Here is a 26,819-nt window from a genome sequence, read left to right as displayed (position 1 = left end):
CAACTTCTAGTGTCTCTTCACATATGGTGCATGCAGATGATACCCATCCAGATGATGCTAAACTCCCCTGAGTTTCTGAACACCTGTTCTGTACTGGGGCTATGGAGGACTGGATGCAGTGTCTCAGATGAAGCCTCATGAGTGCTGAGTAGAGGAGAATCACTGCTCTGTGGCTGATGGCTGTGGTTTTGTTAGTGAAGGTAAATGCTCTCTTCCTCTTACGATGTAATATGTTTTAAGAGAAGTCTCTTGTCTTGGATGTATGAATATTGAAGGGTGTATTCCAGAAGAGAAAGTTTTTATTCCCAAAACAAATAGGAGTGAAAAGTCTTTGTGGATTTCCAGTATTCCAGATCTTCATTCGTTGTTGTACTAAGGATAGCTATTTTTGAATGGCTTGCAGCTTTTGACCTCCCATGTGTTTATTTTCACATTTCAATATTTTCAGCACACATAAATATGAACAACTAGTGGAGAAACTTTTAGTTCAAATAAAAAAACTCACTTTGAATATTTATTAAAGTTCTTGCTGACACAGTGATGCAGTTTATTCAGTTGATTCTTCCTCTTGTAATCTCAGGCTGGGTTCTAGCATACTAGATTTTAATATCTAGTCTTCAGCTTTAGCACAGCCAATGCCACAAAAACACAAGTACTGTGTTTATCAGTTTGAGAGCTGGATTGCCACCTGTCAAATCTACATATTCTTTGACAGTCTCTGATGCCATACTGCCTTTGTCTGACCATAGAGTTCTGGCTAGTTTATGGTTGCAAACAAGTCAATCTGTTTATCTCCAAGATAGGCAAAACAATCCAAACAGAGTTGATTCTCTTACCCAATAGTGCTTTAATTCTTTTAAAATAATGGTCCCAAGCACAATAGACTATTTGTTCTCATTAAAACAACTGGTTTGCAGTTTGAGTAATTCATTCTTCTGTGCAGGGTTTTGGAATTACTTTCTTCAACAGACACAAAACTTTTCTCATGCCTGGAATCTAATGGCATCTCCCTTTAGTGTGTGTTCAACTGATAATTCTGTCACTCACCAGATGTGATACTCTTAATATCCTAACCTGTTTACCCTAACTTTGTCCAGTTTTCAGCAGGCACTGAGAATTCACACCACACAACTGCATCAAGCTTTAAATAGTCAGCAAAAGTAATAAAGGAACATAGCTGAAATTACATTGTCTTAAATCCAAAATAGCTAATTTTTGCATCATTAGAACATGTGTAACCTTTAGTGACAAACTGAGAAAGAGAAGTTGTTGCTTGACTGTGTCATAATAAGTGGTTTTTTCCACATTCCTCTTAATTTTGTGGTGTTATAATGAGAAAAGACCGCAGAATCTTTTTTTAATCCTTGTAAAAAGGAGAAGCTTATTTGTCTCATTTGAGAAACTTTGTTTTTAATGACCTCCTCCAGTTTTGCACTGTGTCATGTTGCCTGAGAAATGCTGATGTTTACTTGTGTCAGGGTGGTGATGCAATGTAATTTTGTTCACACTCCAACATTGGTGTTTCCTTGATCCAAACAGGTTGCCCTGGTTCAAGGCTTTGCTGGGTTGCCTTAGGCCAGGAAGAGATACCACCACTTATTTGTAAAATGTGAGCATTTTAGCAGAAACTGTAGATATATGCCAGCTGTTAGAGTACGGTAAAAATAGTAGGTCACTTCCTAATAATAAATAAATAAAAAGAATAAAATATACATTACTTTACAAACAACCTTATTCCCTAAGAGGTCTGTCTTTGATCCTGCCTGGGACTAGGCTGCTAGTTAACATCCCTCCTTCCTGAGTGGCTTTCCAGTCTTTCAGGAGCTGATATTTGTGTGCAAGACCCCAGTTGCTAGCTGATGGAATTATTTGCCCAGTGGAGATCAGAGATATACTTGCTGACAGCCACTAACACCTTTTTAGCACAGAAAAAAAAACCCCAACATTTTATCTTTGCTTGTCTGCCTAACAAAGTCCAAATTGTTGATACTCTGAGTGACCCATCTGAAACAAAAAGAACTAATTTACAAATTATCTAATCTTGACATTTTGTAAATATTTAGGCAGATTTTTTGAAAGGGTGTTTTCACGTCTGTTACATTGATTTCATGTGGATCTGCACTTCCTTAGATCTTTCCTCTCGCTGCTGGGATCTTTTTTCCAGCCTCTTTTTTTGTACCTCAGTAGAAACAATAGATATTTTCAGGTATTCCAGTGGTGAAGAAAGGCCTTTTGTGGTAAAACAATGGGTTATTGCAGTATCTTATTGAACTGAGCAGATAGTCTCAGTAGAAACTAATAATGCAAAAAGATGCCAGCTTCCTCCATTCTTAAATGGAGAAATAAATCCTTCTTAAAATATTACTCATCTGCATGACTACACTATACAAAATTCCTGTCAGATCTGTAGCTCTAAATGTGGATGCAGATGACAACAACCCAGGTTTCTTCTTCAGACAAAGGAGGTTTTATCTGGCTTTTAGATGAGACTGAAGGGGTGGATTCCTGAGCAGTTTGGATCACAGTTTAAGCTTCCTCCGAGTCCGGCTTACTTCAGACCCAACATAAGATGTGTAACTGATTTGAACATAAAGGATTTGCAACTCCATGTTAATTATATCAACTGCAAGCAAACTGTGAGAAGCTCTCTAAAACACTCTGAGCTAGAGGAGGTTTTGTCCATTGTGTGTTGAGATATAAATACATCTCAGTGTGCTTTCAGTGCTATAGGCTGAGCTTCACTGTTCTGAGATACACACCCAAGTTGCAATGTTTGCCATTTAAGCCCATAATCTTAAATTTTGGATGTCAATACTAGGCTAATGTTGCACTTACTATTTACACTCAGTTCTATTAGTTTCCTAGAATTTGATTATTTTCTGAGTGCAGGAATGAAACTATTTCACAGCTATAGCTATGTGACATCTTTTTCACATGTACTTCATAAAAATGAATGTAGCTGTGACCAAATCTGCTGAACATGAGAGGTCAGAAAAGCTTGAAAGCATTTCTGGTGCCAGCATACTTACTTGCTAGGCTGTTTCTTCAGCAGACGTTATCTATGTGTACAAGCATAAGAAGAAAAGTTAATTCCTAATCATTCAAGGTGAATGTAAGACTACTGTGCCAGTCTTGATGTGAGCTATCTTTAGAATGGAAGTGTGAACTCACATGCTAGCCACAGTGGAAAGAAATGAAACAGAGTTGCAACTCCCTAGTTTCCTTTGCAGTGTTCCTGAACTTAATTTTTGAAATATCATAAGTTCTGTGCCAAATAAGGTGTACCAAAATGTGAAAGACAAGAATTTAATTTCTTCTCAGGAATAAAATTCGTCATCACAGTATAGTTCTGGTATAGTTCTAAAGAACAAAGTTGTATTCTGATAGTTACAGACAATATACTGGATAAGCAATATGCAATAAATATGGTGTACATGCTTTCCCGCAGACTCTTTTTTTTTTCAAACTTGATACAGGGAAATTTAATAGGAAGAAAGAGTGTATTTGTTAAAAATTTTTAGTGGGGTTGCTTTTTCAGAGAGCTTTCTACAGTATTGGGAGTACAATTTGGGAGTAGAATTTGCAAAATAAGGTGAGAGATGAAACATGAAAATTTTATTTATTAGAAGCTGTGTTCCTTTGATTAATCATTCTTAGTGATTTTGTGGCAGCCTATTAGTGAATGAAACTTACAATTTTTAAACACGTTTTCTTGGTTATACTGTATTTGGAAATTATATCTGCATGTTTTGCTACTGAATACCAAAAATACAATGACACATTTGTGCGGATAGGTGCTTTATGCTTTTAATGACTGAATCCATGTGGAGTGTAGCAAGGAATCAATAATGAACTTGTGCTGTGTATATAATTGTCTTCAAAGAAGGGAAGGGCATGTGAAGGTATATACAAAATACAGAATAGGCTTAGAAGGAAGTCAGCCTTTCAGTAGATCTTCTCTGAGCCATTTTCTGTACATGCAACATACAGGTAAGTATCAATACAAAAGACATGCTTTTAAATATGTCTTGTGATAGGCATGCCCTGATACACATTTACCACCCATTTCTCCAGAAAGCGTATTTGTCCACTGATGTTTTTTTAAAAGTGTATTTAACATAGTCTTTATGACAACTGTCATCTCTAGATTTCTGGTTTTGAGATGTTTTGCATGCAAAAGTATCATTAAAAGGCCAACCAACCTAATGATGTCATTAACAGGAATGTAAATTCCTAGACACTGAAGGCAAAGGAACCATTTACCTGCATACAGCTGCTGGGAGAAAAACCCCTGCTTTTCTATCTCTCTTTTGTTTAGCAAAATGATATTTACTCTGACTCGGTGTACTGAGGTGCAAACTGTAGTTTTGGGTTTTTCCCAGATAATTCTCTCAGTTTTAAAAGCATTTTTCTTACCTGCTATGAAGAAAGGGAGCTGTCTGTCTCTAATGCTATGTGGTGTTCCCAGCCTACGTGGTCTTCTTAGTAGTTATGTCCCATTTCTTGTCTGTAGTTTTGCACCAGTTCAGCCAGCCAGTAATGGATATTTTCATGAGAGCAGAGGGGAACAGGAGGAATGAAAATGGTAATGACTGACAGTTCTTGTTCCTGTTTGGAAGTATGTCAGGTCTTCTGTAGGTCTCCAAATGCCTGTAGAGTCTGTCAGCTTACTACCAGACTGGGCAATAAATTCATTCTCGCCACTTTCCATGAAAACATGCTTAAATAATCCTGTATCTGCTAGAGCAAGATTAAAAATTGTCTGTATGTATCTCCAAACCATCAATTTCCAGTAACACATTGATTAGACCTCAGAAATCAACACAGAGCTTTGGTTAGGGAACTTACAAGAAGATTGCAAAGGGAGGGAAAGACATCCTTAGTATGCTGCAGATTTTGATCTCCCTAAATCCACAGGGAATTTGAAGTTCTTAAGGTTATATGAAAAAGAAATTCAACTTTTAAAGGTATACAGCAGTACATATACAAACTAAATGTTAATGTATCAATCAGGAAAAGAGGGGATTAGAATGAAAGATATTTTCTTTTATAGCAGTTGCACACTGACATTTGGAAACCGTGTAATTCAGTCATAAGACATGATTTTTTTTCTCTAAAAAAATAATTATTTGGTATTGCAAATAGAAATAAGTCTCTGTGTTTTGCTGAATCCCTGAGCAAATCCTGTTCGTGAATTACATCCATGAACAGCTGTACAAATATGAAGAAATTTTAACTGCTGTCTCTTAGTGGCAGAGAGTTAAGGAACAGGTGTGCTTTTATGAGATACTGGTCTGTTTTAATGCGTGTGCTCCTCTTACAATTCATTTACTGACCAAGCACCTCAAACTTTCTGATAAATTCTGTGAGATACAAAAGGAAAAAGGGTTGTAAGTCCTAAGGGAATGCACAGTTCTCCAGGGTCCAAGGAAATTTAAAGGAAGTCTGAATTGATATAGCACAGAAACTGGTAGTTCCAGAAGGAAATGTAGACTACCAAGAATCTACAGGGGGGTCTGTTTATGAATGTATCTTAATTTGTCCATAAATTGATTAGTTTAATTATCCACATCATCTGTATCCAAGATTTTAAGGCTAATAGTAACAAATTGGAGAATAGATAGCCAATGTGAAAATGTTCTCTCAAACCTAATTGAGATGTGTCTCAAGATAGTATTCAAGGTTATATTACAATATGAAGATTGGTATATGTGTCATTTCACGTAGTTATTATTAACAAACTTCTCTGAATATATTGTGATTTTTTACATGTCCTTAGTCATAGAACATTATCATTATCAACAGACATTTAGATATACAAGCCAGCCTGTCCCTCCACCTGTTTGCTTCAGAATACTTGGCATTTATTTTGCAACATCACTGAAGTAGTTACAGCTTTGCAGTTGAAAACTATTACAGCAATATCAGTTTTTCATATTCAATTTAGCTTTAAACCCAGAAGTTTGCCTTTTATTTATAACTTCTAGGGCATTACTTTATCCTTATGCTTGGGTTGGGGGAGTTAAATGTGTGGAATACAGCTGTGTAGTATGCAAGGTTGCAAAATTCTGTCATTAGTAATGAAACTTTTTGCAGTAGTACATGAAAATAGAAACATCTAGAGCATTGTATTAAAAAAAAAAAAGGAGCAACAACCAACCACAAACAAACAAATATCCCCACCATAAAATGAGACAAATCAAAAACAAGCAAACAAAGCCCCAAAAGCAATACTGAATCCTTCAATTATAACCAGGAATTTGCCCCTGCTTTCTGAAATATTTTAAGGAGACATTTTTTGTTTCTACGGAAACATTTTGCAGCAAGAAGGTATTCATATTTGAAATGGTTAGCTGAGGCAGTGGGAAATTGGAGACTCTTATGCATCTTGTATACTTGCATCTTGATCATTTTATGCTGATGATCATGTTCAGCTAGCAATTTGCCTAATTGTTTGTTGGTGGTTGTAAGCTAAGTGCATATTAAATGACTGTGGCTATTTTGTAGAATTAGCCATACATTCAGAATGGCTATTTTTGATAGGATAGCATATTAATATTGACTGGGAACACAAAGGTTTTATCTTCATTTTCCTTTCATTTCTCCCTCCTCTTCCCTGCCCCCCTCCCACACCCCAAAGGAAATTTGGTTTTAGAGACTGATGAAGATGTTATGTTTTTAAAATGATACCAAACAGCAAGTGAGAAGATAGTTAAGGGGAGAAAAGAACCCTAATCAGTTAAACTTATTAGAATTTCACAGCTCTCAGGAGGCTGTAATTTGTAAATTGATACAGCCCTGGGGTGAGAGAAGAGATGGAATGAAATCAGATTTCATCTAGATATGTAAAGGCAAAATAGCACTAAAATTTAATGTTAATACTTAAAATACATTCACTAGTGATCCATGTGATGGCCAAATGTGTTAAACCACACATTTCAGAAAACTTATTACCATATTCCTTGCAATGGATTCAGAGTGATGTAAAGATTTGTCTTGGATGAGACCTGAAATTCACACAGACCTTTCCAGTAGTGAATGCAATGCTTTGTCGTGTTTTACAGAAGATGAACACATTGAACTGAACAGCAACTTTATTTAGCTGAAGATGTTGCACATACTCTTTAACTGTGCTCACTGAGCGTATCACTCCAGTGCAGTCCCTGCCACCGTTCACGGGTATTCTGTTTGACAAAAAACCTGTCTCCATGTTTTCAAAGCAGCCCAAAGAATGGACATTTGGTACTTTAGAGATTTCTTTGTCTTCATAAGAATAACAGCTTCAGCTGTGTTTCTCTGACACTATGAAGCTGTCATCCTCAAGGCTAAAACTCTTAAAAGTAGGAGCTAGGATTTACACTGCCACAGTGACAGAATTTGGGATGTAATTAGAAAAAACATTGGAGTTACAGAGTGTGACAATGGGAATGAATTCAGTTTAGTTTTCTGGTTACTCGATCTAGTTTTCTTCCACATGAAGATGATAACAGCAAAGAGAAAATGAGATGCCAGAAATGAGAGAAAGAGTAGTGTGAAGGTGAAGAATGGGAAGAAATTTATCAGGAAAAGGGAAAAGAGAATTATACACTTGATAAAAAGAAGAAAGAAGTTAGACATGGAGCAAATTGCTGTTTTCTTATTTATGTCTGGGAAACGCATACTAGGTCAGAGGCAACATCTGAAAACCTGTATGTGCAGATAAAAGAAGTCAGGTTAGGTGTATTTTTCATAAATAGGTTGAGACTCTGTCTGCACACAGTGACATTTAATTAAGTAAGTAAGCTGAAAGTGATTTTTTTTCTATCCTATGTTTTAGTTGCAGTTGAAATATTATTGGGGTTTGTAATTTTGTATACTTATCTGAGTAAGATTCCATCAAGTAAATTAGGAATTTGCCTGCTCTGGGGGCTTTAGCAATATTCTATCTATACAGTAATTTTTAAGACTATTTTACTGAGTAATTAAAGAACTGGATGGTAACCTAGTCCTGTGGCACATAGTTTTAATTACAGTTGTTTATGTTCACACAGAATAAAGCAAGTAATTGAATAATGGATATCTCAGCTGAAAATGGGGGGCTGTCACCCTGCTGAGACATAGCTTTTTCTTGTAAGGAGCTAGTTATGATGTTTTTATAGTCTGTATAGGAGTTCTGACTACATACCAATGATAATTTGTCACATTGCTTAAGGGATTCATGCTAATGAGAAATGTAATATTTTAAAAATAATATTTTTATTTGATGCCACACTTCTTCATGGGGTTTTTTTGTGACACTGCTGTCTGCTGAATTGACATAGTAGGTGTACCAAGTTTTTACACACAATTGTGTTTTAGCAGATGATTAAGTGCAGATAACCAACAGATTTTGTACAAGATTGTTATATCCTCTCTCCCATTGATACTTCCCTTTCCACCACAGGTTAGAAACATAGCCTGACATGGCATGCTTTCTTTTAGCTCTCCACAGACATTTGCCTGCCAGAATCCAAGATAGATTTTGTCTTAGTTATCAGACTACAATTATTAAATAATAATGGAAAAAGAGATTTCATCCTATTCATAAAACATAGTGGAGTTTTTTTAGTACAAAAAGAATCTAAATTTAAATGTCCACACTTTTTTTTGTTTGCATGCCCTATCTTTTAAATAACAGTAATTAATGTAGTTAGAGGAAAATATGACAGATAAGCTTTTCGATTTCTTTTTTGTGTGTGTGTGTGAGAGAGCGAGAGAAGTTGATTGTGTTTCCTGATCAAAAGTAGTAACAGAAGATGCCTGTCTTGAATGAAACAAAGAGCTCGGAGAAATATCTGGTGGTCAGAGGTCTTCCTCTGCCCCTCTCTGGAGGCATTGCTAAACTGTCGGATCAAAATCCAGCGGACTCTTCTGCCAGAAAGCATGCAAGAGATGACCCTATTAATTGTGACTGATAAGCTTTTAAGATATATGATATCTGCCTTTTGTTCTGAACGTCCTCTCTGCGGTTTTGCTTCCTTCCATTCAAGCACCAAACCCCTTCTAGAAAGGCAAATGCCAAACAAACATCCTGGCTGAAATGGTAGAGCCCTTTGCTATTAGTGTATCTTTCTTCTTTCCTCTACACCCTTTCTTTCCTGAAGAAACCCCTTGTTTGCTTTCTTTTTGTTTCTTAGCTGTTAGAAAGCCTTTAAAAATGCTTTTACTTCCCTGTCACGGCATTATGCTCTTTGGAGGAAGGACCAGCTGGAGTCATGGCAAAGAGAACTGCTGTCCTGGTAGTTTTATTTTGTATTCACCGTACGATTCACAGAATTGCATTGTTCCTTCCCAGAGGGAAAAGATTGGTCTCTCATGCAAATCACTGGTGCTTTTCTAGGCTTTTGTACCCTTCCCGAAATTGTTGGAAGGGATCCTTCTTTCTGCAGAGCAAGAAGGAGGAATTGCACCAGACAGGCTGGCCCCAGTCATTTTATCCCTTTCCTGTGTCTCTTACAGCTCCTTTTGAGGAGCAGACACCAGGCAGTACCTATACTGTGTTCCCAGGGCTTCTACGGGTCTTGTGCATTTGGTGCGCCAAATTCAGTGACATTGTTTGGCATAACTTGAGACTTGCATTGCTATGAGTACACAGAAACTGGCCTTGTCTGTATGTGAAAGTATCCTTGCTCATTTAAGCTGAATTGATAAACAAGCGTTTTTGCACTGACCTGAGTGGTATGTGAAGTTGGTACCAGTTAAACCAAAGTAGTGTATGTACATTATTTCAGCTGGCAATATTTTGTGAGTAGGGGTGTCCACAGATTGAGCTTTCACAGAGCCTTGTTAGCGTTCATGGAAGTGCAGCTCTTATGTTCAGGAATGCCTCCAAGCCTTGAAAAGTCTAGCAACAACAAAGAGAATGTGCAGAAATAGAAATTTACTTTTAAGGAAATAAAGTCACAAAGTGAAGTACAAGGAATAAAGCTAGAAACTGTCTGGATAGGTCTGCACTGTGATTGAAGGTAGCAGGCATTAAACTTCCTGTTACTGCCAGCAAGTTAAGCAGGACAGAAGTTATAATTTAACCTCCATCTCCACAGACATCAGCACATGCATGCAGAGGATTATTACCACCATCTGTTTTATCCACATATTCATCAGTTGTGTTATTTTGTGGGGTTTTTTAGTGTTTAAGCACTGCTTTGAAGCTGTTGTCTTAATTGTTAACTTGGGCTGAATCTGTGCAGAGATGCCTATAGCAGTGTCAGCATGCTCAGATGGGAACTGTTAGATTAATGAATAGAAGTAGCAGCTCTGTGCTGGTGCAGTACATTAATAGCTGTGCTAGTTCAATCAAATACACTACTAACTTTGTCACTGTGTAATGGTATTTACCAAGTCTTAGATCGACTACTAAGAAAGACAAATGTAATCTTTCATTTTTGTTTGACTTAAAAATAAGGTAACTAAATCCTTTTCATAGATTACTTTATTACTATTCTTCACAAGATGTAGCAGGAGACTTGGATTCTTCACTGAAATGGAATATACATGTATGAGGGACATCATATTGAATGGAAAGCTAACTGTTGCAAACATCATTCATGTAGCTTAATCTCATACTCTGACTTACTGGAATTAATGCAAAAAAGAAATGAAAAAATATGCTTATTCCTTCCTTCTTTTTTCGTTACAGAACCTGAAGAAAGTGTTTGTAGAATTTAGCCATCAGGAGCTGTTTGAGTTCTATAACAAGGTCTGTCGATTTTACAATTCTATAGTTTCTTTGTAAGCACCTTAGGCTGCTCAGCAGGAAGTGTTACCTGTATGAATTAAATCTAATAAAACTAGAAAAAATGGATCCAGCTTAAATTAAGGCTGTTGGATTTGTTTGATCACATAAAGCATTTTCAAAAAGAGCCTGCGCATTCAGATTTGGAATAGGCAGGGCTTGGGTCGTTGTAAGCATACCTTGCAGTTAGATCAGGAGGAGTAGCTGATGATTAACAATGGGGATCTCTCTGGAAACAGCATCTTTGTGTTACATCTTCAGTTGAGATGCCAGGCTCGTAATCCAGTCAAAATTAACTCTATTTTTTTTTACCTTGTTATTATGCATTGGAAATTCACAGCAAAACATCTGTGCATGTAAAAGAGGCAGTATTTAGACAACTGTTTCTTTTAAAATTTGAATATTTAAACTGCAGCAATGAATTGTAATAGCTTCATGTAAAAACAAATATTCACGAGTACAGAGTTTTTATATTGCTATGCAAATAGATTTGGTATGCATAGTTGAAGATACTGGAATGTGGTTTTATTTCTGTTTGCATGTTTCTAAACAACATTTTATGAGTCGAGTTTTTTTCCTCTCTTTTTGTTCCTTTAAATAGCTGGAAACTATACAAGCACAGCTGGATTCCCTTACGTGATGTTTTTGAAGACTTATTTCTCCATCACACTCCTGCCACCTCATTATTTTGAATTGAAGATAGATTGCCAAGCTGTGTTTGCTGAAGGATTCAGTGGGTTGCTTCTTGTAAAATTATATGGCTTATCTGCATTTTAGACCAGTACTGTTAGCCGAGAGTCTTTGTTAACAGTCTGAAGATTCTAATGGACTTTCTCTTGTTTGCTGAGCAATTGTGAAAAATGGCTTTACCTGCAGTGGAAAAAACAAAACAAAACAAAACAAAAACCAACAACCCCAAACTTAAACAGAATACTATGTGCTTCAGAAATTCAATTTTTTTTTTCATCCTTTTCTATGGGTTACTTGATTCTGGTAGAAATTTGCATACTAGTGAGGGACCAGGAGTAAAAATCTATTTTTTAGACATAAAAGAAATATAGAAGTCGTAAGAAAATACACCGCTAATAAAATATCTAAAATCTCTATTCTTTTTAAATGTTATTCACACAGTTGATAATGCTTGCTGCAGATTTGTCAAAATAAATTCAAAATGTAAAAATTAATTGGTTTATTTTAGGCTGTTGTAACTTCATTTCATTATTTTTGTTGTTTTTCAGTTTGATAGAGTTTTTTCCTTTGAAATAATCAGCAGTGTCTCTGATTTCAGGGTTTACTCTTGGCACTGAGAATAAATATGTCTTCTTAGAACTGCATGCACACCAAGGAATCTAAGTAGTGTGGTGTATAACTGAGGGGAGAAATCTCAGAGTAGATAACAACACTGAAATAGTCTGGCAGTCAGATTTCAGAAAGCTCTACATTGATCCTTCCTCATGCTGTTTTTACCTCTGTTTTTACATTGAACAGGAAAAAATGAAGTACAATGATTAAAGGCCATATTTTCTTCCATTATTTCAGGATGATTCATGAGCAGCATGAGAAAGGTAAAAGTTGTCTTAATTCTTGTTTGTTGCCATTTGTTGACAGGCAACTTCATTGCTGCACCTTGATAATGGGCACAGTATACAGCTCTGGGCTCTGGGCTAATAGAAGGTGAGAGGAAGTAAAAAACTTTGGCATTAGGCTTGTCTTTTTTTCCTTTAAGGGTTTCCCTGAACAAGACTTTTTTCTTTCTCATGCCTATAACAGTGATGGTTGATACTCACCCAGACAGTTTCCTTTTTAGGTTTGTTTGCTCATGACAGTAGCTGTAAGTATAACCAAAATGTATGTTTTGAATACCTGGTGTTTAGGTCCTCCTGTGCCAGATTTCTAGTTTTGTTGCTTTTGGAGGGTCGTTTTGTACCTTTTTGTTGCTTTGTTAGGGATTGTGCTGTCACCTCTAGAATACTGTGAGGTTAGCACACATTGTCTAAGCTGAGAGTTAATAGATTTAGAAGGTAAGGTCTTTAACAGCCTATGTGTGAGTAAAGGGCACTGAAGACAAAAAACATACTTATCATGGTTCTTAACTGAAATGCCAAATGATATTCTACCCCTCTGGTATGGTAACACTATTACCCTGATGGAAAGAACAAATGAGTCACTGTTGCACAGCAGAATATTACCTGCTAAAATCACATCTTGTCTTAAGCCACTGGCAAATGAGCTATGTCTTCTGGAGATACAATGCTCCCACCTACAGACATCACATCCTCAATCTACCTATTCAACAACAGCTTGCCAGCTCGTTCATCTCATGCTGCATAGACTGGTGTGGGTCTGCAGGTGAGCACATCCCCACCATTCCCTCTACCTGCAAACATTAACAGTGCTTTGTAGTTAGGAAAGTCCCTTTCTTCATGGCACAAAAGTTATGGCTTCTCTACTGGTCCTGTGGGACAGTATGGCTTGTGCTAGGACACTGCTCTAGAGCCTTTTCTCTGAGTTTCCAGAGCTTATGTTCTGGAAGTCAAGTCTGAAGTGAGTTGTAGACTTTCATTTGTGAATACAGGACATCCTAAGGTGTTATATGATGTGAGAGAGGGGTTTAAGTTACATTTGTGAGTATAGGCAGTGAGTGATGAATCCCAGAGCAGGAGCTGGACCATTTTGGAGTGCATGAGGCATTGGACAAATCAGCAGGCACATCTGAAGAAAAGAAGTCAAAGAAGAGTAGGAAGAAATCGGGTGCAGGAAAAAGGAAAGAGAGGACAGAGAAATGGATATTCCCAAGGATGGAATTTGGGAGTTGGAAAACTATGAGGAAGAAAGGAGGAACACTGGAAAAGATGACAAAAATATATATATAAGGAAAACATTAAGCAAAGTGAGAGAAAGATGTTAAAGACTGGAAGAGTGGGAGAAAAACAGGGGAAACAAAGTAAACCAGAGTTAACTATGGAAACTAGCCAGTTGTATAACTACATCTAGTATTTCAAACTAACCCATAAGTGTCAGCCTTGGTGCAAAGTTGGTCAAGATCAAAGCCAAATGTGGGATAACAAAAAAACCAGATTTTAAAGCTAGCTTTAGTATAAATATTTGAAAATGATAAAATAATGTTGAAAGGAAAAGCCTAAGATTGCAAGAATTCTGTAAAAATTATTTAGTGTTTATCCTTGTTTGCAGATGGCTGAAGAGATTTATGATTTCTTTAGCAGTGGTTGCCTTTTCTTTTTTTACTAGCTGTACTGAATTTGTATTGTCAAAAGCCTTATGATAAGAAGTACAGTTGTTATCTTGTCAAGAACCACTGAGAAATAAACATTTAGTTTAGAGAGACTTTTCTTTATGTAATGGGAAGCTTTGGGGTTGTACATTATTATGTAGCAAGGACATAACCTGTACCGTGTTAGAGAAGAGCATTGTCACTTATTTAAGTGGTTCTGAATAAGGAGAGAAAATTGACCAACTGTGAAAGATGGAAGTATTTAGGAGGTTTTTGTTAGTTCTTGCAAAAAAGAAGGTTTTTATTCTGGTTGCTGCTCTTTGGGCCTCAGTGGACCTGGAGAGGGGAAGTTTAGTCTTCCCCTGAGAGAAGCTGCCCCTGATTAGTTTGTATAAAGTCCTAGCGACCCAGAAGCATAAGGGAACAAGAGGAAAAACAAGGACTGCCACAGTCTGGATGATGCCTGGGGAAATAGGGATATCTGCCTGCATCATGGACTAGATCCAATGCTGTACCTTAGAGGTGGCAGAAAGAAAAACAGGCCCTGGGAGGAAGAAGGTGTGTAGCCTATACAGAACTGAATACACCAGGTTGGTGTGGGAGCCTAGACAGGTACATGCATGCTGAAGGTGTTCAAGCTTTGCTTATGTGTTCTGGTAAAACATAGTCTGAAAAGTGAGTCTTGTAGGTATTTTGGAGATTTTATTGCAGTAAAGGAAAGGAACACATCCCAGGCTCTTTTCAGCTGAGGGTCATAGCAAAGTATTGGTCTGTAATATCTCTTGGACATGATCCAGAATTGAAATTATCAAGGCTTCAGATAGTGTTGAAGGAAGATATTTGCAGAGATTTATTGAGCTCTAAAACTGGAAATTGAAATGAGTAAGAATTACTGAATCTTCTTTCAGATCTTTCAGTGCACTTTAAAAACATTTGATTCGTCTTTGTTCAGACATCGAAGACAGTATTTTCTGTGACTGTACTTCTCTCAAAGCTATAATGTCAAAATCTGCCTCAAATGGACTATTGGCAAAGGAAGGAAATCTTTTGGTTTGGGTATAACAAGCATCAGTATTGTTTTGACATGAAGACTTTGAGTTCTGGGGCTAAGTGTGAGAACTGCCTCTAAAATACCAAATTACTGATGAAGAGCAACCATTTGCACATCACTGAGCAAAACCAACGCTAATAGCACATTAATGCTGGTTGAGTACAAATGCATTACATTATCTTTCTCAGTTCAGATTTAGACATGTAATTCCTGTTTCTCAACCAAGTATGAAATGTCTGTAAGCTTTTGCATTCCATTTTTGTTGAAATAAAACATATAGTTAGATAGACAAATATAACTTTGCTGTCTCAAATTTTGACTAACTTCTAAACCTGTTTTGGGTCTCCAGAGGAGGCTTTCAAATTCTCCTTTAATTCCTGGATTTACTGACACATCAGTTTTGAGTAAAGACCTCCAGCTTACTTTCCTACAGTCTGATTTTAAGGACTCTGAAATCTTATTCTTTCTAAGTATAAAGAATTTACTGACATGTTAATTCTTACGTTGGTCAAAGGAAGAAAAGTGGTTATTGTTATAAAATGCTATAACCTCCCTTTTACACTTGTTCATCTCATTTTACTTGTTCATCTCATTCTCTGATTTACAACAGCATCAGTAACATTTCATTTTTTGCCTGTATTGGCATATCATATCTTCAAAGATTAGGAATTCACTCACATTATGATAAAATAATGGCAGAGCTTAATAATGCCTGCTGACCAGTGAATAAGTATCATACCATTTTGTGACCGTTTTATAGCTTATTCGACTGATGAAAATGAACTGTGTTTTGAGCCACTGTGTAAGTTCCTTTTCTTTGGAGCAGATAAACTGGCCATCTGAGTAACAGTGATTTTGTGTAGGTGGATGAACCACAGTGCTGCTGTCTGATGTGCTGTTGATGGTGTCTCAGTAAGATAAACTAATAAGATGCTTTTATCTGCAACGCTTACATAAATTGATTTCTAATTTTCATAGTAATTAATCAGTTTTGTTGGACCTTCCCTTGCCCTTCATAATTGTGTTGATCAGACCAAATTATATGCTGCGATTTTAACTAAAATGAAGTGTTTCCTTCATTATTTTGTTTCTCAAGAGATAAAAAGAGTTAAAAAGATATTGGTCTCTTACAAATCAGATGCTGTTCAGCTGTGTTCAGCTATGTATCAGGAATGACTTGTCCCTCTCACTGACAAGATTAGTTCCTTCTCTGTTGAGGTCAAAATATCTTTCATGGTTATCCAAGGTTTTCTCTAATTATTGAAATCATAGGAAGGCAGTTCTTCCTACACATCTTGGAATCGTAACTGTCTTGACCAGCTGTTCTGATAAGATGATCACCTTTTTAGGGCACTTTTAACTTTTTGTCTTGACTGTCAAACGTTAATTGTCCCTCTATGGTAATGTAAAGCATACATTCAATAAAATATGGATGAATGTAGTATCTGTCTCTGAGATCGCTGTGCAGATCCAGAGTCCAGCTGGCCTCTTCTGTAGTGTTAAAAACTAGTTAGGGGATTGTACACACTGGAGCAGCAGATTTTTTGGGAATAAACCCTCTGTCCCTCAGGACAAATGAAGGGAGGAAGAAGCAGCACTCCCTGGTCAGTGCTAACAAGATTCCTCACATCTGCACTGTGTTGGAAGGTTCATACTGTGAGGGTTAATGTGAAGAGCTCTGCCTACAGGTGATCTGACTTCGTTTCTTTCTGTTCCCCTTCATAGTTTCAACAGTAGGGCAGCTTTACTAAATTGCATTTCATGGGCAGCATGAGAATGCTGCACTTTTTCCATCACATATTTGTTTGTTTTTCTGCTTCCAGAATGTTAAGATATGCTGCTTTGTGTATCTCCTGTTCCATGCACTCCTCCGGTTGAGCACTGGGTAGGGTATGAGACAATTTGAACCTCAGACTGCCAGTTAGCTGAGCTCTGCCTCCTTCCTGAACAACAGTGCTTCAGGAAAAGGTCAGAAACGCTGACTGCATTGAAAAAATGTAGCCCAGACTAAGTGTTTTTAGTTTAGCTCTTCACTCTGGAAGGAGTGAGAATATTCATGACAAGCAGCACTTCTGCTCAGATCTCCTTCATGTAAGGAATGAGGTCCTGCCACTTCCAGCTCATTCACAGCCCAGAGAGAGGCATCACAGACCTCAAGAACAAAAAGGGACCTTTCTCCTCTCCTGCTTCATCTCTGCTCCCAAGAGGACCCCTTCTCCTCTCTTAGGCCAGCGGTCGGTACAGTTCTAGGTAGGGTAAAGCTTTTGTTGAGGTTTTCCTGTCACCCCAGGTTTGAAACTCACTTTGAGAAAGGGCCAGAAGAGATCTATATGAGAAGAGAGGTAGTACAAGACCAGCCTTTCAGGACATTCCCTTTCACAGGAATTATTAACTGTTTGGCCATTTCTGTAGCAAACTCTGAATTCAACCTATGAATGATACAGTATCTTCTTCACAGCCAAACTGCCTACATGAATAAAATTATCACTGGTTCTCCACATCGTTCTTATGGATTGCAGCAAGCTAAAATATCCTCAGAATGTGATTTAGGGCAACAGAAGTGAAGTACATCAGATAAATGTAGAAAAAAACAAACCTATAAGTGTGAGCCGATACCTTTGGAGCCGTGCTCACTCACTGTCTCTGACAGGATGAATGGCAGTGGTCCCAGTTTCTCTGATAATCTGATACTAAAATATAATGTTAAAAAAAAACTAATCAAAAAAGTTATAAACAGTCAAAAAAGAAGCAAATAAGCAGAGTCTCCTTTAAACAAGAGAGCATGGCATGTCACTGAGGTTGCTTCCAGTGAGAGGGAGTTTTCTCAGTTCTTACTTGGGCAGCACAGACTGTATGCGGTCATTGTTGCAACACCCTGTAAGTGACTTGGAGTCCTTTTAATGTCCTTCTGCAACTGAACTGCATCTCCCCATACTCGTAGGTGTCACTCCTGCACCTACCCATCTAAAATCGGTTTGGTAGCCTACTGATTGATACTTTTGTGTCTGTAGTCAGAAGAAGGAGTGCCTTGAAGGCCTTCTGTATGTCAGGACAGAGGATACAAGGTCCTGAATGACCTCAAGCACTGCTGCGCAGTGCTGCTCTTACCTGCCACAGCAAACAGCACCCAATTGGGAAGACAAAGCACCTCAGGTAATTTAAGTGTCTTTCTGGCTGAACGGGGTGTATTTGTTAGGGTTGACAGACCAGGTTTTGCATTGGTGAGTGTCTCTTTCTCAGCAGTAAAGTTGGTAAGTTTGGAGATCCATCTTCTGTCTGAGAACAGAGAAGTTTTAAATTAATATTTAGTTAAAATACTCAGTGTGAAAGAGAAGCCAAAGGTGGAGCTTACTCTGGTGCCTGGAGCAAAGTTCATGATTTAACTACTATGTTAGATGAATAAAATCTACCCCTGAGTTCCTTCCAGGCGGGCCTGGATATGAATGTGTAAAAGTATCTGAGCAAGAGGTCATATCCCTGTGGTATAATGATTTCAGCATGTTGGAAGAAAGGAAATCTCCTATTAATCAACCTTATTCCAGCATACAGGGTCACAAAGCATGAACTTGGAACCTCATTCTGCATTTCATAGCCTTACCTAAATCAAACCCAGGCTGCAGACATGACTGCACGTTTTGTTTGCCAGAGTAGCTCCTTTGTCATAACTATCGTCAGTCAAGTGACTTCAGTGATTTCAAATCAGATAGTGCCTTTAATTGCCATGTTAGCCCACTTCTGCATCCAAAGAATTAGTTCTTCCCTTGAAAATCCAGCCTTTGAGAGCTCTGTCAGCCTCCATATAAAGCAGCCATATCTCATGTATTAAGAGATAGAAGGGATCTTCATATCACTTGTATGAAAATCTGCTCTACCTCTTGACTGTCAATTCAACGAGCACTTTATACTGGCTGTGGTTAAAAGCATTCTTTGGTTTGACAGAATCTTTCTGATGACTTGGTGACCAGTTGAAGATGCTACAGATTTCTTTGCATAATCTTTTCTCTTTGTTTCTTCCTTTCTCCTTGTATTTTTCTGACATTTGAAAACTGATTCTTTGCCCAGTCTGGGAACACAGTGCTGCAGTAATCCTCTGGTATGGACATGACAATGAGGAAGAATAGGAAAACACAACCGCTCCATCCTGTAACAAAACTTCGTCTTCAAGGAAGAGTCTACTTGGAGAAAAAAATAATTAGAATTTGATTTCCAAAGATTTAGATGAGCTGATTAGAAGTGGAATGGCTATCCTTGCCACTACCTAGGTACAGGTTGACTGAAATCCTGTGGTTGTGGATCATACTAACAGCACATCATGTGAAAAATGCAGATATCTATCTTTAGTCTCTAATCTTTAATCCATCAGATTTTATGAACATGATCTCTGAGGATAGTTATAAGCCCCAGTAATAAAAATGATGCATCCCTCTAAATCCTGAATGGTGTTCTAGTTCTCCCTTGGATTTTGTGAAAGCCTTCCTCCAAACTCGCTAATTTCTTCTTTTACCTCATTGCTGACAGGTTCTGTCTTTTACTGTTTTTGCCTTAGCTCACTGTGCATCCTGAACTAATTGTTTTGCTCACAATTTTCCCTACACTCTTTAAGCTGGAGTGAATGTTTTGCTGTGTTTTTTCCTTATTTGCAATATATGCACTCTGTCCACTTTTCAAAAGAAGGAGTTGCCATTTTTCTGTCAAGAGTCCTCTGTTACTGTGCACTTTTGAAGGACTCAGTACAAACCTTAAAGTCAGTAAAAAACCATTTACCAATGGATTATACTGTGTAAAATTTCACTATTCATCATGATGACATCCAAGGTCAGTGCTGATGGTATGGGAAAGTGGCTAAATAAACCAGTGAAACAACAGAGAACAGTAAGAGACAGAAAAGAGAGAAGAAGGGGAAGGGAGAGGAGGGGAGGGGAGGGGAGAGGAGGTGAGAGGAGGGGAGGAAAACATCTGTGGATCTCTGTGCATATGAAGTACTTTTCTAACCCACCTTTATTAGATGATCAGTCTTGCTATGAAACAAATGTTTCCCTTGCTGGTTTAAGAGATCACGTAGACTTTTTTTCTATAGATGTTTTGCTGCATTAGCAAGAAGATCTCTCTGTTATCTGTAAATACAGTCTGTTTATTTGAGTGTTAGTACACAGTGGTTTTCAGTCACTTAAGCAAATGGGTCTGGGAATATCCTAGGCAGTATGGAATAGCCTTATAGATTGATTTTACTAACCATAAGGAATGACACAGGAGCATCATGTACAAAAGAACATAAGGTTGAAAACATTGATGCTTCAGAAGCACCTATATTAGAAAAATCAGAAGAAAAAGGCTAGCGTGAAACACAGCATGGCAAAACCCACTCCAAGTCTTGTCTGCAAGTGTGATGAGATTTATGATCCATGGTCCTGGCCCAGGCATTTTTGCAATGCTGAAAAAGCAAACACAAGGTAATGGAAAACAATTATGAGTCATTCCTTTACTTCAGAGGTGATTAATGTGACACGGTCAAGTTAAATCCTCCAAAGAGACATCAGCAACATTTTTCACTGATGGGTTTTGTAAGCATGGGTTTGATACTCTTCCACAAGGGATTTTAATTTCCTGCTAAAAGATATGGTTTATGATCAAAACCAATGTATACATAAATACTAGCTGCTGAGCGTATAAGACTGATGCTTTTCTTATCAGCAAATGATAAGAACATAGAACATCTTTAGTTTTATGATACAAATAACTCTGAGTTACTAAAACCATGCAGAACTGAATTGAAATATTCTCATGAACTATGCTGCAAAGGATCTAATAGCATCACTTCAGATTACCATATTCCAGAAGGTCTGTGTGTACTCTCAATTTAAAAACTGAAAATATTTGCTGCTTTAAATGAAAGAAAGAGTGGGACTCAGAAACACCGGCTACAAAAAAGGGAGCTCAAAAATACAGAGATTCTTGGAAATACTGCTAAATAAAACTGTCCAAAGCCCAAATCTGTGCACCTGGATTGCCACTTTGTCACCATGCTGGCATTACTGAACCCTCATCTGGCTCCATGCTTATTTACCTACCTACTAGTGTGGCTCCAGAGGGACAAAGTTACATTTAGTCCCTCACTAGTTTCTCTTGATGCATGTCACTTAAGGTGCTAATCCAAGAGCTCAAGATTGTCTTTCATCCAGTTAATCTATAATTTCTAGTGGGAAGCATGTCCTAGTTTCTGCAAAGGGGTACTTTGCCGTCACTTCGGTCCTAAAACTCCTCCATCCAGATCTTTGATTCCAGTTTTGTGTGTGCTAAGTTAGTCCAGCTCTTTTATTACCTTTCACATTTTAAGCAAGTAATTGGTTGGAGTGGCCTCTCCTTAGGATGGGAGCTGAGCCCAGAGGTTCCCTCCAGTGTTCCTAAGCCTAGTTTTATGGGTATGGTGGAGGGAAATGTTATAAGGAGCTATAATAAGGAGTTATTTCAAACTTTTTCTTCTCTTACCTGTCATCAGGATGTCAACTTTCAATTTACTTGTATTTCATTTCTTTGCTCAGAAGGGGAGACTATTGGTTGTATGAAACTCATTTTTTATTTATTGAGTGCAGTTATATTCTTCTAAGGTCAGAAAATCTGGTAGTGTTTTACTGTCCTACCACTCAAAGCTTGAAGTGGATGTTTTCCCTGGGACACAAATGTCACCCAGGCAGAGTCTGTTCACTCCTTGTCTCCCTCCATTTCACTAATACCAGGGAAAGGTGAACTCAGGGCTCTGTACGTTGACATACACAAGATAGCTCTTCGTCCTTCTCCAGTGGAATGCATCTGCATTGAATTAAGCGTTTACAGAAGTATTTAACACATTTACGGGCAGTTTGTTACTAGGGAAATACTAGAAAAGCTCAGTGATCTCAGTTTACCTGACACTTAATGAACAGTTTTTTTGGACACAGTCATTCTGGCATTTGGAAATGGATGACTCATTTAATAACAAATTTTTAAGAGCACTTCAGCAGCTTGTTCCCCACCTGGTCAGCTCTGACTTTTTCATTCTTTCCATCTTTACCCACTCTGCTTTTCACAGTCATTTCCATCTTTTTTTTTCCAGACTTCACCCATAGCTACCTGTATCCAAATTCACCAACCATATAGATATGTGTAACAGAGGAAGTGTAACCTGGGTTTCAAAGGGTCTATGCTGTTCCATTCTGTGCAGCGGATGAACTGTTGGTGGTACTTTAGGAGCTGGATTTAGAGGCTGCCTGCCTTGGAAAGGAGAGAGCTGAGCAAGCAGGTGGGGTTCAACTCCTTCCAGCATCATTTTGTTATGTGGATTGGAGTACTTTGGCTCCAGCTTCAACCCCTGGCTAAAAGCCTTTGTTTACCTGGTAGGTAAATTCCTTTTCCAAGTCACTGTTTCTCAGATTGCTCTCTGACACTTGCTTGTTCCTCAGCACCACTGAAAGCTGCTGACACTAAATTTCTCTCAGTCAAGGCGTATAATTTAGAACAGGAGTTTAGTCTGTCTTCACCTTGTCTTCTTCTCATATTACTCATTTACAGAGATAGTTCTTATTTTGTATCGGAATTATTTTTCAGGAACACATAGTGGGAGAGATTTCTGAGGATAAAAATCCTAGGTAGTCTTCCAAGATTTCCTGGTTACCCAGTTCTGTGTTATAAATAAGCACCAACATGCTAATCGGAACTTTCCTCAGATCCACATTAATCTCAGCTCTTGGGCAATGATTTCTTTCTTTGTTGGGAGAGGAGAGCATGAGGTGGGTGAGTATGTCCTCCTTTATTCACCCACCTATTTCCCTTATTTGTTGTTTTTAGCATCCAGATAGCATAACTGGAGTTTTTTCCTATCTTCATTTCTCTTTGTTTTGTTTTCTGGTTTGGATTTTTGTTTGTTTGTGTGGCTTTTGGTTGGTTGGTTGGTTGACTGGGTTTTGTTTGTTTGTTTTACTAGCTTTCAGTGTTAGTATTTATACAACCTTTATTCTTAACTTTGATCTGATTGTTAGGAAGTTTGCTCTATTTTTGCAGGATCCCAAATATCAAATGTTAGGCTGCAGTTATTCCTCCAGTGCCACTCTGTTATACTGAAGGTCCATAAAAGAATTGCTTTAAATGTGCTGCCCATTAAAGATAAGGATAGCTCTTGATTCACCTTTTTCCCAAGAGACATCTTCAGGCTGTGAAAACTTTTACAAGGATATAAAGTGATAGGGAGTTTCTTGTAAAAGAGAGGCCAAAGGCTGCTTGAACTACAGCTGAGCTGCATCAAATTTCAGTCCAAAAGATTTTTGCCTCTCTTTGCAAACATTTGAGACAAAGTCAAAGATGAAGCTGAATCTTGAATTTATAGCCCCATGGTTATTCACAACTTGCAGACAGAGCTACAGGAGATGCCCTCATAGATGAAGTTTGAAGATACCCAAGAAACATCCATCTGATTGGTTGTCCCAGTTGGACAGCTTTTATGGCTTTTATATTGAAGAGTGTTGGAAAGTACTCTGGGGCAGACCTAAGTTTCTGTCTGTTTTCAAAGGGCAGATAGTTTCTTGTGCTCACTTAAATTGTTTTTTTGTTTCTTTTCAAATTGATATTAATTCATAACCTTAGTCTTTGGGGTCTGTTGCTGACTTGGAGTTAGGCGTGGGATCAGAGGTGGAAGGATAGAGAATTTTTATTTGAGGGAAGTTCACCACAGGGTGCTGTAAAATTATTTATCAAGTGTCATGTATATAAAGTGAAGAGAAAAGAACTGTAGAGTTTCAGAAATCTGGCAATATCTAAGAGGGTGACAGAAAGCTAATAAATTGGACAGGGAATTAAACTATTACAGGATCTTGTCTACTGCCTCTGTTAAGATCTATTTAAAAGGTATTACATCAGCTTAAATATAGGTAGTGCTTGCTCAGATCCCCTGTTGGATACAGAAAGTCAAATGGTCAGCAGAGGCAGGAAGCAGATGAAAAATTATTTCCTACTTTGAATTCCATCAAGCTTCATCTGTGGTCCTATCTTAACCCATTTTAAAAACCTTAAAAGTCAGTATGTGACAGTGGTGTTGAGTAATATAAGTAAAAAAGAACAAGAGGAACTATTCCCTGACAGTAATAAAATCCATGCACAAGGCAATATTTATTCTTTGATCCAAAAAGCCATACATTCAAAGTACAGCTTCAGTGCCTGCCTCATTAAACAAAATGGAGCCTAAATTAAAGGGAAACGAAATGTTTGTTTGCTTTGGTACATTTTTTAAAGTAAATAATCTTTTCAAGGGAAATTGACCAAGCAGGTTGCCTTCTTGGAGAAGTGGACTTCATGTCTTAAAGAAATACCCCTCACTTCCTAAGACTTCTGTTTTAAAACCATACGTCTCCTTGAATACTATAAATGTAGGTAAGGATGATAATAAAAATAAATAATCATGTGGAAGAATTTACATTGTTACAGTATGAAGCACAAGATTAAATTCACTTAGATTCAGTAGAGGTCCAGATTTGTTACATAGAGCTCATTAATGCAGATGGATCTATTTTTCTACTGTTTTTATGTCTTTTGAATCCAGTTTTGTCCTAATTAGGCAATCTGGGGTGCTACCACATAGGGTTTCTTGAGGAAAGGATACCCAATATGTGTTCCACAGCAAATGAAAATGAAAAATGGAAACACAGGCAGGTCCAAGCAGTGGTATTTAGAGATATCTGGGCTAGGTAGTAACCACAAAAGAGTAGCCCACTACGCAGGCTAATATATTTTGCTTCTCAGCAGAGTTATTCTTAGCAGATTGGAAAACATGGAACCACTACAGAGGCAGGTGAAGGTAGCTCTGCATAGCCCTGCAGTAGGCCATGAAGGTGTTTTTCCTTATTGCAACCTAATAAGACCCTTTTGTGAAATTGTTTCCTGTTCTGTGCTCATGTAGGGTTCACTTAGTCTTGGCAGACTGGAAGATGTTGAAACAAGAATATTGTTTTAGCTAAAATAATGGTTTAAGATTTCCAGTTTTTGGAGACCAGTGGTGAAAAATGGTTCATCATTTAAAACTTTGGAAAAATTATTTGTATTCTTCTTCCTTCTACCTGCTGGCCTCATCTTTTAGTAGTTTTAAAATAATTTTAGAATAATTTCTGTTCTCTTTTCTTATAAAACTGGTCACTCTCACAGGATTCAGTGTGCTGTGTGCAGCAGTTTTTATTTGCACTTAATTTTATCTGACTTGTAGTCTTTTTGTACTCTTTTTAACTTTCAGGATAGGATTGCTTGCAGAGTAAGGCAGTCCTGATTCTGAAAAGGGCCTGTGGGTACTACTATTTTGTGAACAGTGCTGAAATAATTCTGCTTTGCACTGAGACTGCTTACTTATTTGTCAAGCTTCCAGGAGGGAAGTGGCAGAAGCAAGCGCTCTGGCTGCTAAACTTCAGCTGAGTGCCATTCATCAGGATAATGTCATGCTAAGAACTGCCACAAAGCTCACTCTTAAGGTGAGTCCTATACCCATTATTTCCAAAACTAGCACTGTCATAATTCCTGTCTGGACCCTACACACATAGCAAAGAAAAACTAAGGTGTGTGTTGGCTGCCAGAGGACTCTTAACTATATCTCTGAGGTGTACTTAAAGAAAAAAGCTTTCAGATATATCAGACTTACACTGTCTGAGTTTGTATATCTGCATGCTTGATTTTGTCCACACTAGACAGTGACTTAAAACCACCTATCTGAAGCCTGTAAAACCAAAGAGAAGTCTCCAGCAGAAATGATTTAAGCCCCCAGCAGGCTTCATTTCCAGATGCCTGGACTGACAGAGAATGCTCTTCCTTAGAGGGAATCTGAAAGGCAGTTACCTGTTTTATAGACCATTGTAAGGTAAGTCTGCAATGTTCAGCAGATGTGGTGTTTGGAAGTAAAGACTCCATGCTGTGATGTCTAGTTAGTCACTGTACATTTAACCAGCAATCTGCTTATCTTAAATTGGAGGAATAACAGCTCCATTTCTTCTCACTCTTATCTGACTGTTAGCTCTGTGTAAACCTACAGGCTATTGGAAAGAAGCTAAATTAGGAATGCAGATTAAAAAGTGCAGTTTTCTTCCAAAGGGCTTTTTTTTACCTCTCAATCTATTTTTTTAAAAACTCTTTTGTCCTGGAGAGGGACTAATGTGCATTGTCAGTAAAATTGCACCTCTCAGCATTGAACAGGAACAATGGAGGAGGCTCATCTGTCATGTCCCTCACACATCACAGTGAAAAGATGATGTACAGTTGCCTTGGCCATCAAGGGGAAGGGATGCTTTTCATGCTGTGTAACTCACAGCCAGCTGACAAAGTTAAAAACATGGTTTCAAATCTGCCAGGTTAGATTACAGATCTAGTAGTCACTTTTAACTTTTAATCCAGAGTTTTAAGGGAACTTTCTTCATAACTTTGCTGTGAACATCCTTCAGACTTGTTACATAGTCTGGCAGCTTGAGTGAGACACTACCCTGTGACTTGAGGTAATGAGTACATTAGGCAGAGGAATGCAGTGAAGGAGTAAATATATTTTTTTGGTCTATATTTTCTCTGTTGAGATGTTTACATTCTGTTCCATAAGCACTCTTTTGATCCAGTCTCAGCTGCATTTTCTCATATAATATTAAGATCAGAAAGCTGACTCCTACTCGGATTCTTTCTTGGAACAGATTACCTAGGTTGTTTCAGAATTTCCAGAAATTAGACGCATTCCATTTGTGGGTTTTGTGTGGGTTTTTTTTTGTTTGTTGGTTTGGTTTTTTGTGGTTTTTTTT

The 26,819-nt window shown here is 37.8% G+C and overlaps 1 protein-coding gene across 1 annotated transcript in view; it reads left to right on the top strand.

Moving 5' to 3' along the window:
- Positions 1-16,477, top strand: part of COMMD10 (COMM domain containing 10) — a 107,714-nt gene extending 91,237 nt beyond the window's left edge. Inside the window, exons 6-7 of the mRNA XM_027709424.1 lie at positions 10,658-10,717; positions 11,355-16,477. Coding sequence (XP_027565225.1) covers positions 10,658-10,717; positions 11,355-11,393 — 99 coding nt within the window. The 3' untranslated portion in view covers positions 11,394-16,477. The remainder of the gene's footprint in view (positions 1-10,657; positions 10,718-11,354) is intronic.
- Positions 16,478-26,819: the final 10,342 nt, after the last annotated feature.

Source organism: Neopelma chrysocephalum, unplaced genomic scaffold (genome assembly GCF_003984885.1).
Source record: "Neopelma chrysocephalum unplaced genomic scaffold, ASM398488v2 Primary Assembly neopelma1_96778, whole genome shotgun sequence".
NCBI lineage: Eukaryota > Metazoa > Chordata > Aves > Passeriformes > Pipridae > Neopelma > Neopelma chrysocephalum.
Note: the sequence above shows the minus strand (reverse complement) of the source record. Positions and strands in the feature narration are given on the sequence as shown.